The sequence below is a fragment of the Rhipicephalus sanguineus genome, chromosome 2, assembly GCF_013339695.2.
Source record: "Rhipicephalus sanguineus isolate Rsan-2018 chromosome 2, BIME_Rsan_1.4, whole genome shotgun sequence".
Taxonomy (NCBI): domain Eukaryota; kingdom Metazoa; phylum Arthropoda; class Arachnida; order Ixodida; family Ixodidae; genus Rhipicephalus; species Rhipicephalus sanguineus.
The window spans coordinates 55883961-55900540 of record NC_051177.1 but is presented as its reverse complement, the minus strand read 5'-3'; the positions used below and the strand labels follow the sequence as shown (position 1 = coordinate 55900540).

Genomic DNA, 16580 nt, shown 5'->3' with positions numbered 1-16580 from the left:
GGCCATTGATGGTGGCCCCGTGCCGTACCCGACAGACTAGTCCTTTGTCCGTTACGCCTTGTCGCGTCACCTGTCACACGGACACCTCCATAGAGGCGCGCGCGTGAACACGAAGCGCCTGGCCGCGCACGTCGCCATCCGGCGGCGCAACGGCGAAGCCTTCGCGGGGTGTGTGTGTGGGGGGGAGGGAGGGGAGTGTTGTTGTCCTGCTACGGGAGCTGCCGCTTCTGTGACGGCTGCTGCCGCTGCGGCGTTGTGCGTGGCTTCAACAGGGACAAGGTCTCCTCCTCTCGAGATCGGCCCGGAATGCGACGGCGGGAGGTCGCCCGGAAAGTCGGCGCGGGCGTGCTGCGGCGCACGTATACAGCAGCAGTAAGCAGCATCGCCCCGCTTTGGGACGGTCGCCGCTGGGCATGCTGCTGCTTGTCGGTGTTGTTGCGCGGCGGCGGAACTTTTGCGGGCTGGATGAAAAACGAGCGACGAATGTTTCGTTTCTCTGTTTTTCTCTGGGGTCCACGGATTCTCGATGGCGCCCAATCGCTAGTGTACCTGCCGGCGTGTTCTTATCGAAACGTTGGCCAACATTTTCTTTCCCCGCGCGTCCGCTGCCGTTATGACGTCTGCCTCCAGGTCGAGTTGAACAGTCCCGTGTGACAGAACGAAGCGGTAGTAAGCCGCACGCGAGTGCGGCACATCGCTGCCTGTAATCGCGTTCCCCCAAGCGCAGCGCGGCGCGGAGAGCCAAGCCGGCCGGCAGCTGGCCAGGTCTTCTTTCACACGCGCCTTTGCCAACGACGCTCGCGTCCTCGCTCGAGGCTCCGGTCTGTCGGGCGCTTGTCCGGTGTAGTAGTAGTAGCGGTGAGCGGTCGGCCGTACTTAGCAGGCGCCCCGTGACTCTGTACACCGCTACCCTCGCGTCCTCGGAAGGCGGTGACGTGTCCGCAAAAGCCGCCCATGCGGCGGCGTGAGCGAGCGGGGCAGCAGCATCATCGCGTGCGGCCCCGTTTAGCGGTGGGCGCGCTCGCGCGCTGGCTGGGAAAACACGACGTGCAGCCCACGCGGCCCGTTGACTCAGCCGCCGCCGCCGCCGAGGTCGGCCCAGTCAGCTGGCGGACCGGCTTCCGCATTCCGGCCGTTTCTCAATGAACGTCGGCGGCGGCGGGTATCGCGTCGCCATGACTCGCTGGCCCCGTTGGTGGTGCCTGAATGAAGCGGCACCCTTCCCGAGTGACGTGCGCGCTCCGTGAGTGACGCGCACACGCTCACGGTGCTGCTTGTTTGATGCCGGAACGTGTTGGACCGGCGCGTGGTCCGCGGAGAGGGCGAATGGTTGCGGCGGCGCGTCTTGGTTTGAACGCGCGCAGCTGTGCTTGCACTGCACCGCTCATTCCCCCGTGAAGTGTTGCCCTGCACTCGGGCATTCGCGATCGGGGCCCCGTGACACGAACGCGTTTGTCAAACACGCCTTTCTTCCTCCCCTTTTTTTCCCCAGTGACTCGTGCGGCAAACGAGGCGTGTTTCGGTTACGTCGCATCGACCTGCTTCGCCCTGTCATCCTTTCCGCCGTCGCGGGGCTCTCTGCTTGCTCACAACTGGCTAATGAGGAGGCCCTCGCGCTGTTCTGGTTTCTGTCTCACGTCTGCGGGCGTCGTCGAATTGCGCCGTTCAGCTGACGTTACGCACGCCTCTTGCTCGTGGGTAGTTTGTCCGCGCCCACCACCCGACGAGCTGCAGGGGCGCACTCGTGGTCAGGCATTTCGGGCTTAAATATCTTAACCAAGTGCAAAGCAACACTCACTGAAACAACAGACACGTAGACAGGACGTGTCTCTTCCTTGTGTGAGTTGTTTTGCGCTTGTTAAGATGTTTCAGTTCAGTTATCGCCAACTAGCCCAAATTTCTGCGTTGAATAGACGTTCCAGAGTGCTGCTTGAGCTGTGTCACTGTGCCTGATGGCCTTGGTTTTAATGCATAGCGGTCGTGTTCGTATGTGCATGGGGGATTCAAGTCGAACCCCAGCCGCGCCCTCACTCTTCCTAGGACTCCGATGTGTTCCTAATTCAAAGTGTGGGGTAGGTCTTGTCCTGGAAGCTCGCGAAGGACCGGTGCACTGCGTGGGCCAAAAGCGTCAAGAAAAGTAAAAAGGATGCTGGCGGCCTTCTCGGATGCCCCGCGGAGTGCGACACCTCTTCTCCTGGTGTTCCCAAATACGCGCCGTCTAGACGAGGGGTTTTCTCGGGCGCCCAGCTCTCGGCTAAATTTAGCCACAACGTAGCTAAGGCCACTCCGAACACTGCGGCGGCCGGCCGTGGGCGTCTCACTTCGAGGAGGAGACGGAGGCGCCGGCGTGGCTTTGTCGCGGCCAAATTTAGTCGGCGGCCCCCGCCCCATCCACGGACGCCTTCGTCTCGTTAGCCAGCTGGCGTTGGATGGCGATGGAAGAAGGGAGCGCGGTTTTGATTAAGGTCGCTCCCCCGAATGCTCACTGCAGCACTCTCGCATGCGTCTGAGCTTTACCCGCTGCCTTATGCCACCTCCATGCACAGTCAGACTGCGCCTGCTCACTTCCACGTCTTCGTGGTGACGCCATGTAGTCGTTGTTCTGACGGGCGAAATGGTCTGCGGCTGTAAAGAAATGGAGTCAGTGACGGAGTCAGAAGGATTCAATGGAGTGTACTGCTGGGAAGCCTGTTTGCCGGATTGCTCGTTCTCTGATAGTCGCACTTTACATGTCTGTGGCTGTGAAGAAGGTCGTGGAACGGGAACGACTGCAGCCATTGTGCAGCGGCACGAGTTGGTTACCCGTGCTGATCTTTTAATACAATAGCAGTCGCTCCGTTTTACCGATCGCTTGAGTTTTACCCGCTTGTAAATCAAGTCAGTAAGAGCAAATTTTGTGCTACTGACGCTGACATTTCGTGCGTGCATCTGCATGTGTGTTCTCTCGAGTCGTGAGGGACAGCGGCCGAAGTTCGCTGTCGTGGGCTTTACCATTGCGTTTGTTGCTTTATGAGATATCGTTTTATAGGACACTCCGCGGTGTGTTTCTCATACTGAGACGTAGTGGGCGCTTTGCAGCGTACGGAGCCTTAGCAATCCTTTATTCGTGCGGTACCAGTTGTCCGTGTCAGCGTTTTGCATGGAGAGTCTCTGAAATGCAGCGGAGGTTATCACTGCGCCCAATTCCTTGGAGTGCGCGTTTTATTGCGCAGCCTCAGCTGAGACTGCCGTTTACGCTGATGGTCAGAAATTTTTGTAGGAAAGCGGGCATTAAATGAGGATCCTTATATTGCTCAGGTTCTGGTCATTCTTCTTTGCAGAAAATGACTGGCTCAGCAGCCGATGCGGTCGCTGAATTTCCTAGCGCCGGAAAGATGCTAGAAAAAAATAAAATAAATAAATAAAGAATGCTGTCTGGGTTGGCTTGTTTTTGCGAGGTCCACTTCACTCTAGCGCGAGCAGTGCTGTTTAAGTGCTGTTTAACCTTTCTCTGAATCGAAAGACGTAACGCGCGACGGAAGCAGGAAAAGATGAGCGCGCGATGGGAAATAACAAAAGAGGAAAAGCCGGCGCGCAGTTTGGAGTGGCGCAGGCCAATTGTGGCTGCAAACGACGTCTCTTGTCTGGCTGTGCGAGTTTTTTTTTCCGTGGCGAAAGAGCTGCTCGTGAGCAGGCAGGCACGGTCGTGGCTTCTCCATCGTCATTGCGGTTACATGGAAATGAGGCGTCATGGCATGTGGCCTCGCGCAGTAGCCTGTAACAGCAGCCACTGTTTACGCAGTGCAGGCGTCTGTTATGGCCAGCCCAAGTGCACAGGGCCCGCGCCCCGTTGTCGATTTGTGCGCTTTCGATTTCGTGCGACGCGCCACCTCGTCGCTGCCATTCAACACAGAACGAAAGAAAGCTCGCGGGAAATGCAAGTTTGTAGTCCCGACTCTTCGCAGGGCGTTCGGTTTGTGGAGCAAGTTGGGAATTCCTTTATGGCGGGGTTCGGGACCTGGCCGGGTTTCGGGCGGTTGGCTTCCTGAGCTGCGCGGCGCCGGCCGCGTTTAGCTTTAGCGTGGCGAGACGCGTGTGTCGTATACGCAGTAGCTGCCGGCACTGCTGGCCCGTCGCCCCGTCGCCTCCGCCTCCCAACGCGCCGTCGCCGGTGACGCAGTCGGCGGCGGCGCGACGGCGGCGGCTCAGCTGACGGAACATATGGCGTCGTTCGTCGCCGCCGGCCGGGGCGGTTGATTGTTTTTTTCCTTCCCCCACCTCACCTCGGCTTGCTGCCGTTACGCTACGTTCTTTCTCTCTCTCACTCGCCTGACTGTTCGCATTTTCTCTTTACCCCCACCCCCCTTTGGTTTCTGCCGCGTTGAGAGGGAGAGCTCTAGAGCGGCGCCGTCGCCGCTACGCCCCGAGAGCGCCCGCGAGGCCGCCGCGTCTGTGCGTCGCTCGCTGGCGTCCTTCCTCTTCTCTCCCAGAGCGCTGGCTTCGCCGCGATGCGCGCGAATGCGAAGCGCGCCGGCAATGCGTGCCGCGTTTTGCGTGCTTTGCAGCAGCACTGCGCTTGTCACCCGAGTGGGGCGGACACTACCGGTACAGTGTACTACCGGTGTTGGGGTGTTTTCGTCCGTTGGCGGCCCTGAAAGTGCCGGCGTTCTTTTTCTTTTTCACCTGGTTTGCTGGCAACCTTGGGTATGGGTTTCGCTCCGTCCCCTCTACCACTGGCACCTGCGTGCGCCTGGAACGGCACGGAAGCCGCTTGCTCACGCACTTCTGTGATCTCCTCCGTTTATCTGCAGTTGTGCGTGTTGACCACGCTTCGGCGAAACTCCCGCGAGAACTTGGGCGTTGTAGTGGACAGAGGGGGAGAATCGCAGGGTCTCTCGGTTTCGATTAGCAGCGCGGTTTGCTTCCGGTTATGGTTAGTCGTATCCTTGGTCCAGGCCGATGTCCTCCTTGGCTCCTTTTCCGCATTCCAGCCGCGCTGTGCAAGTTTTCGCTCTGCGCGCTTCTTGGAACGCCTGTGGAATGCGCTTTGCATATCGCCTCGTGCGCTTCGCGGGTAATTGCGTCCCGGTCCCTTTGCGTGTTTGAGCACGTAACCATAATGGCGTTTGCGAACGAAAGACGTACCTGCCTACTGTTAGCAGTTTTGAAACATCCGTTGGATATCTTTGTTCAGTAAATGATAACGTAGATTTGTGAGCTTTTTAAGCGAGCAGTGGTACCTGCGCTTACGCACTGTTCGCCCTCGTTTTCGTTTGAATTTCCTTGCTAGTCGTGCACGCGGACCTGCAGTTGAGCAACTATGACGACACGAAGTTCCGAAAGCTCTCGCTGCATGGTCTCACCTGGTGACTGCTGCTTCAGTCATCTTGTCCTATGGTAGCTCTTTCTTTGTTATAATTCTTGAAAGAGTGTGTCCGTGTGCGACTCTGGCTCGCGGTGTGCTCGGGAGTGAGTAGCTGCCGTCTTCAACGGCTCGTACGCAGAACTGCTGTTCGTAACATGCGCTCTTTGCACGCCTCACGTGGCCACGTGCTCCATCCACGCGGAACGAGTGCGCCCTGCTTAGTTCCGGGGCTTGGCAGCATGAGGCGCGTCCGCTCGGTGTCGTCGCTGCCGCCGCCATCGGAGTCAGGGTTGCCGTTGGGTAGATTTGAAAAGGAGCCAGAACTCAAACTAAAAGTAGCCAAAGTAGCCATTCCAATTAATTTTGTCGCCAGTTTTGTAGCCAAATAGAATAGAAGCTGTATTATTAGTAGAGATTTCCTTATTGAACAATAAATACTACCCTTTTGAATACAAACAAGACCACAGGAATGAGAGCCCGATTTTTACCATCTTACTTGGTCTTCAAGCCACAGATAAGTTGAAAATAAATAAATAAATAAATAAATTCAGTGAAACTGCATATCGTTTATGTAGAATACCTTTTCAAGTTCTTGCCAGGTGCCGAGCGTCTTCCGAACATTCCAGCCAACAACTCAGTAGGGACATTCAACGTTGAAGCAGTTTTTCTTTGACGCCGTAGACCGAATTTCATTAGTAGAGTTTACATAATACCAGTCTAGCTTCAGAAACATCTGACCGAAGATGAACAGCCCAGTCATTGTGTTACGAATGTCTGTTTTTGTCAAGTTCATACGAGTACACAAGCTGCGCATCATAATGACTACCCTGCGCTTAGCATCAGCATAGATGGCGAGCGTCGTGAGCAGCGCGCTAACCACGCGTTTGCCAACATGCACGCAACTTCACCGCGCTTTGCGTTGTAGTGCCTCGGTGCGCAGTAGCCTGCTGGTGAGGGGAGGCCGCCCGCGCGCATTTTTTCCGCACAGAAAAACTTCGAAACATTGTATTTGATGCGCAAATAATAACAGAAGATGGATACTCCATGCTCCAAAATATAAGTTCAAAAGTAGCCAGAAAGTAGCCATGGAGCCAACCTGAAATTTTCGTCGCCAGACAGGCTAGTAAAGTAGCCAATTTGGCGCAAAGTAGCCACCAACGGCAACCCTGATCGGAGTGCACCGGCATGGCACGGTTGACGGCTAAATCTCCCGCGCGCCTGGCCTGCCAGCGCACCCTTCTACGTAAGCTGCTTTTGTTGTTCACTCTTTCGCCAACCGGTACGTTAGGATAAGTTTACTGAAAGAGCAAGCAAGAAGGCTCGTGGACCATTCCGCTGCTTGTTTAGGCGAAAGCCTTAGATGCCTCATCTAAAGCGCAAAGTGACCGTCCGCGTCAAGCACGAGTGACGCAAAAAAAAAAAAAAATGATCACGCAATGACGTCACCGTGATGCCGAAGTTCGTGACGTCACATGATGTCGCATATGACATCATCGCTTGGTCAAAGGTGGGGGGATCCCGGGTGCACTTCAAACCCACGTGAGCTTCTCTGCGATGAGACCGTACAGCCCGCTTAGCGCGGGTCTCAGCTGTTCTTCCCCGCGAACTTGGTTAACGTTGTGGGGGATGAGTCAGGTCGTCTGCCCTCGAGTACCTTCGTATTAACTCTACATTTCTGTTTGCTTTCTTGCATCCCTCTTGCCCAGTTGGCCGACGGAAGCGTAATGGCTTGCGCGATGCGTGCACACACTACCTCTGTGCCTATCGCCGGCGGCGCGTGATACCTCTTGTGTTGGCCGCCCGTTGAGGCGACGGCGAGAGAGAACGGGGGGGGGGGGGGGGGGGTTCCCTTTGATCTAGCGGTGCGGCCAGGGTGCGGCGGGAGATGGTTCTTCGCCTCGGGAGGCAAGCGGTGATAAGTGCCGCGGCCGAAGTACTGCGCGCCTCTTTCATCTCTCGCTCTCTCTCTCGGCTTGCTCTTGCATATACTCTCCTACTGGATGAATAACCTGCAGCTTACGGCTGCATTATCTGCGCCGGCTGCATTCTTGGCGATGAGAAGAGAGTTCGAAGGCGTCGTTGCGATTCGATGGATTCCGGTCGTTGCAGCCGCCGGCTGAAACGTGTTTTGCGGTGACGTAGAAGCTTGACCTGGCTGCTGCTTCAGTGCGAACGAAGTCGTCAACCAGTTATTTGGATTCCGTGCGTGTTCACGGGCGTCGACAAAATTTTGTCTTGGGGGGTTGCAAACCCGTGTTGCACATCGTGGTGTCGACGCCCATGTGCGTGTATCAGGTGTGACTTTGTAGTCGCCAGCGGGGCTTCTGTCCATGCCCGGTTCAGATGTTCCGCTATACGACATTCTTGTATTTCTGTCCTCTACTGTGCTCACAGTGGGCGCGCCGTTAAACGTAAAGGCAAATAAAAAAGAAAAACAGCCCGTTAAACGGTCAGCTACGTCTGAGCAAACGCGGCACCGGAATCGGAACTCACGACGGCGTCTAACCACCGCGCGGCCACCACTTTTTTAACAGATGGGGCGTGACGAACGAAGGCCCATGCTCGTTTCATTTTTTTTTTTTTTTTTTACCTCGCTCTCGGCCGCAGACAGAGTTCGCACTCCTATCGTGCCGTCCCGCCAAAGACGTTCAGAGTCGAGGGGGGCGAAGTGGCTGTCGGCGAGCCCGCGGCAAACATGCCGCGGCGAAGTTGTACGCAGCCCGCAAGGGAGAACGGGCGGAGGGCTCTTTGCATATCTCGAACCGGTTGTGCGCGCTACGCCTCGCGGAACGCGCGAGCGCGTGCGTGACCATCGGTTTTTCTTGCTGCTGCTTCCATCTTCTCTCCCCAGCGCTTACTCGCCCGCATTGGCATGTGTCTGCGCGGAAGAAGCGGCTACGCCGGCAGGGCCTACTCTCCTCAACGGCGGGAGCACGCGCGCGCGTGTGTGTGCAGATTCTTTTGGCCGAGGAGTCGGTCCAGCCGTCGTCTTCTTCAGAGTGGAATGCCGCGCGCGCTCTTTTCGGATCGCCGCCACCGCCCTAGCGCGGGAAGCAGCCGCGTGCGCGTTTGTGTACACGCGGTAGGGAGGGAGATGGCGCTGAGGGGGGGGGGGCACTATATCTCTCCGGAAACCGGTCCCCCGGCTTCTTGGACGTCGTCTCTCTCTCTCCGTCTTGTTCAGGGGGGCCCCCGCCGAAAAAATGCAGCACCACCGCGAGGCAAAAACCGAGTGTCGGCGGCGCCGGCGGCCCCCGTTCCCACGCCGCCGTCTCGCGCTGGTGTTTCTAGGGGGGGTCCGGGGGGAGGGGGCGGTTGTCTCGGGGAATTCGGCCCCGCCGCGCGTTGGCCCGTCGCCGGCAGCGCAGCCCCTGTGCCCGAACGCTGCTGACTCGCTTCTCTCAATGGAGAGCCGTCCAGATTTCGCCACTGCTTACGGGGCGACCGCGAGTCGCGATTTTGGGGCTTCCGTGCGGTGTAGGGCGGGGCTCTGCAGCGGTGTGGTAGGTGCTACGTGCGTCCAGGCTAGGCCTGCCCACGTCTGGTGGGTTGATTCCTTCAGTGGACACGGTAATTTAACCTATACACTGCGGTTCGTGATGCCACGATACAAAACGGCGTGTTTACATACTTTTTTTTTTTCAATGTGTGAAACAAAAGGCGCAAGTGGTTACCATCGGTCAACTACTCGTCTGTGACTTTAACTGGCCTCGTGCAGACAGCCTAGAGATTTGGAATATATATATATATATATATATATATATATATATATATATATATATATATATATATATATATATAATATGTGTGTGTGTGTTATGGACTGTGAATTCCAGTTTGTCTATCGGCATGTGTGTATATTTCGTATAACTGTGCAGGCGTAATGCAATCAGTGCGATGTCTTCCGACTAGAGGCTACAGCGCAGAGTAACACGCCTCATTTCGTTCCACATTTTCAAACGGTAGCCGTACACCACAGTGTGCCGCCAGAATTAGGTCGAGGTAACCGTGTGCCACGTTGACTGGCGGAGAGTAAAGAAAAACGGCCGCAGTTCAGCTAACTCGCTGCGAGTGTTTGGGCATTGGCATTGCACCGTGTGTGATGACATTAAATGCACTGTGTAGAGGGTTAATGCAAGTCTTGCGCTGGCAGTTTTCCCATGTTGTGTGCACCGTTCTGTTTGCTCGATGGCTAGTCCACGCGGGAGTTGGGAGAATGCAATTATTGTGTCCACCTCTGCGTGACTGGCAACATTTAATGCCGCATTCCTCAGGACCTGCCTGGCGCGGCACCTTCTCGGCGATCTATTTGCTTGGCGTCTTCACTCGCTTCCCCCCGACGTATAGGTATAAATGGCAGTTTAGTTTTATGCTTTCTGGTTTTGCGCGTCGATTTAATACACTCTCTGGTGATAGTATATGTATCCTATCACGATAACCTCCGAGCATGGGAACATTCCTCATATTAGAGGAGAGATCCTAATCCATTACCGGCATGATGACCCGGTTTGACCCGCCCAGCGCTTATGCCCCGCGAGGGTCGGCCGAGGGGGTTGTTCGCGAAAATCCGCGAGGAAATGAAGAAAAAAACGGTGCTCTGGTGATGCGCGCGCAAAGACGTTCGCGGAAAGGTCGACGCTGCTGCTGCGGCCTTGACTTTTGGGGCGGTCCGCGGAAGCGCGCGTCTTTCCTCGCGCGACAAACTTCCCCGTTCGCAGTGCGCGCGAAGAGGAGGGGAGGGAGAGGCCGTGGCACTTTGCTGCTCCCTCACCACCACCTCGTTTGGTCGCTGTGCTGAAGAACGGGCAGCGAACGCTGCGGAATGCGGCGGAACCACGGCCAATATTTCGACACTACTACGAAGACCGGCGGCGGCGGGGCGATAAAGCGATTCTGGAACGCAGTTACCGCATTTCCCGCCTTCCCATCTGTCTCTCCTTCTCTCCTTGTGCCCCGGCGACTGCCGCTACTGTTCGACGGTGTGCGGAGGGAGAGAGGCAGCCACCGCTGGCCACCGACTTCCGTTCTCCCATCGGAACCGCTGCGCCATCTGTCGAAGGGCGACCGAATCATCCACTAGTCAACGCTCCGAGTGCGGTCGATTTGAGCGGGGCCGTTGGCCCGTCCTTTCCGACGCTCTTTGTTGGCTCTGCGTTTCAAGTAGTTCGACGCGCTTAGTAGCCGGTTCTTCCTTGAGCTGAAGCAACATTGCACTGCTGCAGACCAGACACACCAGATCCATCTGTCCTCTCGAGGGCCACACGCCCCGCGCGCTCCGTGTATCAACTACCGTCGGAACAAAACTGGCCTTCGTACGTGACTGATTTGCCATTTCCTGCTTTGCCGCTGTGATGCATCGCAGTGTACGCCGCCGTCCGGCGACGACACGGTTGCACTGCTCCCTCCCCACCCCTGCTCGTTAACCGGCGCAGACTATCAGCTGTTCATTTCGAACAGGTTGCGCGAGGGAGAGGATTGCCAGGGTGGCAAGCGTACATTGCCTTCGCAGCGTTGCGCTCGGGCAGGTCCAGCTGGTGGTGGCCACACCTCGGCCGAGCCGCATTCCGGAGGCGTCATCGCTATCGCGGGCTCCGATTAATCGTGCTCTGCCAGCTAAAGCCTGGCCGGCATTCTCTCTCCTCAGCCTTTCCTCTCCGTTTGCTCTTTGCGCGCCAACGTCTTCCAGGAAGTGGGAACCTGCACGACAGCTTCTGTGTTGTACCACCTCCACTGACTGGTAGCCCGAAGTATTCGCTTACGTAAACAAGGGTGGGGGAGCTGGGTGGGAGTGTTTTTAACCACGCAGCCGCCCGAATGCTCCCCTCCTCCTTTGGGAGGACGTGCGGAGTTTAGCGTCCCTGTGTGGACGGTTGTTCTTGCTTGTGCCTGGTGGGCTCAAGCGGCTTCGTAAGAAGCTGATTCAGTGTGCTGGGATAGCTAACCCCTTTCATGAGCCTATGCGAAAGACTTGGCAGGCGTACTGACGTTTCGCTCTCTCTCTCCGCCCCTCCTCCTCGCTATTACTTTCGCTTTAGTCGCCACCGTGAAGTGCTTCGGAAAGCTGCGGTATTTGCGCTTGTCTCGACATTATCCTAATTGCGCCTCCACTTTACGCGCTCTCCGAAAGGCGTGCTTTTGCTTTTTGCAAGAAAGCCGTCGAAGCGTTGACACGCCGTAGCCGCGTTTCGCGTGCAAGCGTCTCCTACGCGGACGAGTTCACGCGAGCGTGGTAAAAGACGTTCCAAAGTGCTCCATTGCTACAGGCGTGTGCCTTGGCAGCGAGCAATAAGCGCCTCCGTAAAAATGTTCTACAGGCTCATTACTAATCGTTGTCCTGGAGGAGCATATGGGACTTCGTGTAACGCGGGCTTATCTTTCGCGGTTCGCTGCGTAACGTCTCCCTCCCTGGCCCCCCCCCCCCCCCCATCTTCTCTCCCCGTTTTCGCTAATTTGAGCGTTGGCGGCGCGCGCAGTTGACCATGCGAGCACGTGTTCACCCGAGTAGTTGCGGTGTACAGCAGGGGGTACGAGGCAATTGCCGCTCTCCAAGGGCCTCGCAAATGTAGCACCGGGATCTCTATGGGATGGACCACTTTACTTCTCGCCACGCAGAGCTCTTCACGCGGAGATTCGCTGTCTTCCTTCCGCTCAGCGTTGCGAAGCTCGCGCCGTTTTGATTCGAAGGGGGTTCTCGTGCTACCTAGGAAAGCAGTAGTTCGGCTGGTAGCATCTTCCTGTTGCGGATGTACTCTTCGAAAAAAAGAAGGAAAACTCGCAAATTGCGGCTTTCCGTCTTGCATTCGAGTTCGAGAGACGCCTTAGCGAGAGCTAGTTACTAGTTTAGTCACTAGTCCAGAGGCACCTGGGCGCAGTATTACCAGAGTCCTTCAATACTCTGGTATTACGTAAGCTATCAGTTGTAGCGCACTTTTCAGTCGTAGGTGTCCTGATGGTTCCTCTTTTTTTTTTTCTTTTTGCCCAATTTGCCTTCTTTAATTGAGTCTTTAGAACGCGCCCCGGAAGCGGAACCCTGTGACCCTATCAAGCAGTCGTAAGAACACGCTGCATACACTGACGTAGCCAAGGGGTGTTGGCAGGGGGGGGGGGGGGGGGGGGGGCAAAGAAAGGTTTCAGTTTTGCAATATATACACGCACGAATATACATAAAGCGTGGCTGAACCCACCCACAGCGAAAAAAAATATTCTGGCTACGACTTGGCTGCACCGTCACCTCGGGGTTTTTTTTTTTTTTTGCCTCTCGAGCTCGCTGACAAATCGGCCGAGTTTCGCGTATTCCAGAAATAACCGTCGTGATAAAAAGAGAGAGAGAGAGAGATACAAAAGGTCCTCCGCGCGCCAAATTCAAGCCGTGCGCGTCGAAAGCACAACAGTTGTCCTTCCGCGAGCGGCGTTGTTACTCCGGCAGCAGCGTGCGCGGTGGCCTCTCTTCGCAGGTCGATGGCGTACTTGTCGGTTACGGGGCGAAGAAAGGAAGTCGTGATCGACCGGTGCTACCCGAAATGGCACACGGCGAAAGGGAGACGCGAACAGGGGGCGCCAGGCAGTGCGCGCCTGTGGACCCACCAAGGAGCGCAGTCTGCTGGTACACGGGATTTCGCTGCGGCGTTAGGACGGCCAAGACAGTGCACCCGATCGGGAGGAAGAAAGAGCGCGTTTCTTTCTTTTTTTTTCCCCCCCCCATACATATATCTTACTTCTTTTAATAAGCTTTTAGTCGCGAACAGCGGATTCCGGCCCTATTCCGTTGTGTTGTTTTCGGTAGGACACAGTTACGGCAAATGCGCTGAAGACGAGGACAGAGAAAAGGATTTACACACACGAGCGCTGACTTACAACAATATTTTATTTGGAAAACGAGCAACCACTTATGTGGAAAAAAATTCTCGTCTTTCTTATCGTCTTCTGTGCATTTACCCTGTGTCATGCTGCACCTACAAGCCTGGACCTTATTCAACTTTCGGTAGTCGTTGAGATGCAACTGACAATGTCGGATGACTTATTATTGTTGTTTATATTTACAATATCGCGGTGTTTGCCTGACAACACACAGTGATACGTGTGCATTTACTCTTTTAACTCCAGGACGCATTATTGGGCCAGTTTTCCGTCACAAGTAAACGTTTTAATTTTTTCAACGAGCGATAAGTTACCCCCCCCCCCTTTTCTGCCGAATATTTTTTTTTTTTTCAATTTTCCGTGCGTGTATGTAGACGCTCACAATGCGCACGAATGAATAGAACTCGCGTAAGATGACGATCGCGGCGCGCGATGCCGTGCAGCTAGCAGACAGGCCAGCAGCTCCGAGCCAAGCGGGCGCGTCTCTCAGCTGCTGCTGCTGTCGACGGCATCCGCCTGCGAATCGAGGCATCCGGTCGACGACTCCCACGCCCCACTTCCGTTCGACGCCGCCGTCGACACCTCGTTCGGACCGCGAGCTCTCGCAGTCAGTCGAGGAAGGGAGAGGGCACTCAGAGCCGCGTACGAAGTCGCACCTTGCACTGCCCGTGCGCATTTGCCTACGTCAAGAAAGGCGTTCGAAGCAACCACCAGCATTTTTAGCAGCCTCCAGCATTTTTAATAAAAATGTCGCGCAAGCGTCGGCCACACGATAGATTTTTAGTTTGGCCATAATCTTGGGGGTTACGGATACAGAGCTGTCGTAGTAACGGAGGTGGTGGCGACATCTCGTGGCGTTTTTCTCAACTACAACACATTTGATTTTTTTTATTTCGTTTTCAGTCGCGTCAGTGTTTTTGTAGAAAGAAAGTAATGGAAGTACTGAGTTATGATTTGTCTCAAAGTGAATGCTTTACACCAGCAGTTAAGTAAAACATGCCGATCGGTGCAATATTAGCTTTGTGTGTTTGGTGCCGATCACGTATACTTTTCCGGTAACCCATAATCTGCAGGTAACTCATAATCTGCAAATCCCCTAATATGATAGAACCTTATAATGGAGAGAAGCAGGCAGGTTAGCTGTGGTATGCACAAAGCACACGCCAACCCAAAAGCGAGTGTCGTTTGTCATGGTGTGAAGCAGGACATGTGCATGACTAAGATGTATGATCTGCAGCTTGGTTTCTCACTTCTTTGTGCTTATCACTAAATCCTTGTATGCACCAATCAAGAAAGAAATGAGACATCCAGCTCCAGCTTTACATGTTTGTAGCCTTTGGCTGCTTAACATGACAACATACTGGGCTACATGTAACCAGAAATAGCTTTTCTCTATTCTGAGCGCACTTTGCTCACCAACACGAGTCTTTAAAACATTTCTTTTTTTTTGTCTGTGCAGGCTGCGATATTACAGCACACTGCTGAGTACATCTACCAGCTGGAGCAGGAGAAGACACGCCTGCTGTCACAGAACAGCCAACTGAAGCGCCTCCTCAACTGCCAGATGAGCCAAGACAGCGATGGCTCTTCTTCAGATTCGCCCCTGCCTAAGCGCAAGAAAGGTGACAACAGTAAGTGCTGCATCACTTGAATCCTCTCTTTCCTGCTTGTTTTTTTCCTTCCTGCATTGGCAGACAGTAGACTCGTTAAACGGAACCTGAAGGGACCGGGAAAATGTGTTCCAGTTAACAAGAGTTGCGTTTACTGAGAGGTTAACAGGAATGCAGAATCCAAATACGAGACCAATTATATTAAAGGGGTACTGACACAAAAATTTTGGCCTCGCTTTTTTTTGCTGCACTGTGTTTCCGGGGGGCCTGTTAGTCATAGCACAGCGCATTGTTTGCTGCAGCGTACGACAGATAATTAATTACAGGCTCCTCATTACCGACTAGTGTCAGATTCGGTTTCAAAAACACTATGCCTCCGGGTGCAACTATCACCACCTAGCGGGTGCAGCGCTCGATCACGTCAGCACACAGAACAGTGACGTACTTCCGCGCGGTTCGCGAGCAGCCGACGAGAAGTAGGCTACTGGAGCAAAGGCGGCAAAGAAAAAAAATGGCGGCCATGACGTCATCATCACTTGTTGCATTGTGGTCACGTGAGGGAAGTGGGGGGTCACCTTTGAGGGTGTCAATAGCGCGAGGGTGTCGATCGCTCACACAGACTTCAAAATTCATTTAAAATACCTTCCAAGCTATATTCCATGTTGATATTTTGCAGATGATATACGCATGTTCACGGGAATCGATCCCGCAAACTATCTCGGCCGCGGAACTTTGTGTCAGTACCCCTTTAAATGCAGTTGTTTTGCTTAAGCAGCAGTTCTGTTTACTGAGGGTCTACTGTAAGTTCACCATATTGTTCAGGAGCCAATTGATTGTTCAGTACTTTAAGACTTTTAACATCACTGGCTGATATTAGCTTTTCGTGCACCATGCTGGGAAATAGCAGTCCAGTTTTTGAAAATCAGCAGTTTCCTAAGCTCATACACATTGCCACTTTGGCAAAGGCTAGTGTAACTTGAATCCATTTTAGGCATTTCACTCAGCTCAGTGTTAGTTTTATTTTTAATAATTCGTAGCACAAAGTGTAACCAAGACATTCATCAAAATGTTATATGGAAGATGAATACAGATGGCCCCCATACAGGTATACTTACAAACAGATAAGCTGCCCTAGTTAAGAAAACAGCCAGTGCTCCCTCAAACGTTGTCCTCATATTAAGCATGACTGACTTTTGCCTTCTCAATGGCACTGGCCTGTAGCGATATTTTGAAGCATTGGTAATGTACAGATTGGGCCATTAGGAAGGGGACGTATAAATTGTGTTTCAAGCCGTGAGAACTGTGGCAATTTCACTCGCTGGTACATGCCAAACAGCTTTCATGTCCAGGGCACTGTTGCATGGTGCTTTTTGAAATGGAGAACAGCCATTGGCCCAAAGCACACATGAAACACATTCCTTGCCATATTGTGATTTCACATACTTGTTTGATTTTGAGCCACCCAGTCTTGATGCTAATCATTTCTTGGCGTGTTTCTTTATTGCAGTGGATGATGAGGGAATCGCTGGCATGAGCCCACAGGACATCGATACAAAGGAAGACGTCCTGCGTGAGCTTGTAGACCTCAGAGGGCAGCTCGATCGGGAGAGAAGGCTGCGAATGATCCTAGAGGACCAGGCACGCGGAATGGAGTCGCAGGCCTACACTGAACGGATTAGAGAGGCACCTGCTGCGGCACCTCATCACAAGGTCAAAGCAGAGGTAATTGCTGATCTTCTGCCACATACAGTGCTACATAAGTGTGTGAG

At 54.2% G+C, this 16580-nt stretch overlaps 1 protein-coding gene across 1 annotated transcript in view; it reads left to right on the top strand.

Annotated features, from left to right (window-relative positions):
• Positions 1-16580, top strand: part of LOC119382998 (transcription factor AP-4) — a 65902-nt gene that overhangs the window by 44324 nt on the left and 4998 nt on the right. Inside the window, exons 3-4 of the mRNA XM_037650954.2 lie at positions 14661-14832; positions 16319-16533. Of these exons, the coding sequence (XP_037506882.1) occupies positions 14661-14832; positions 16319-16533 (387 nt within the window). The remainder of the gene's footprint in view (positions 1-14660; positions 14833-16318; positions 16534-16580) is intronic.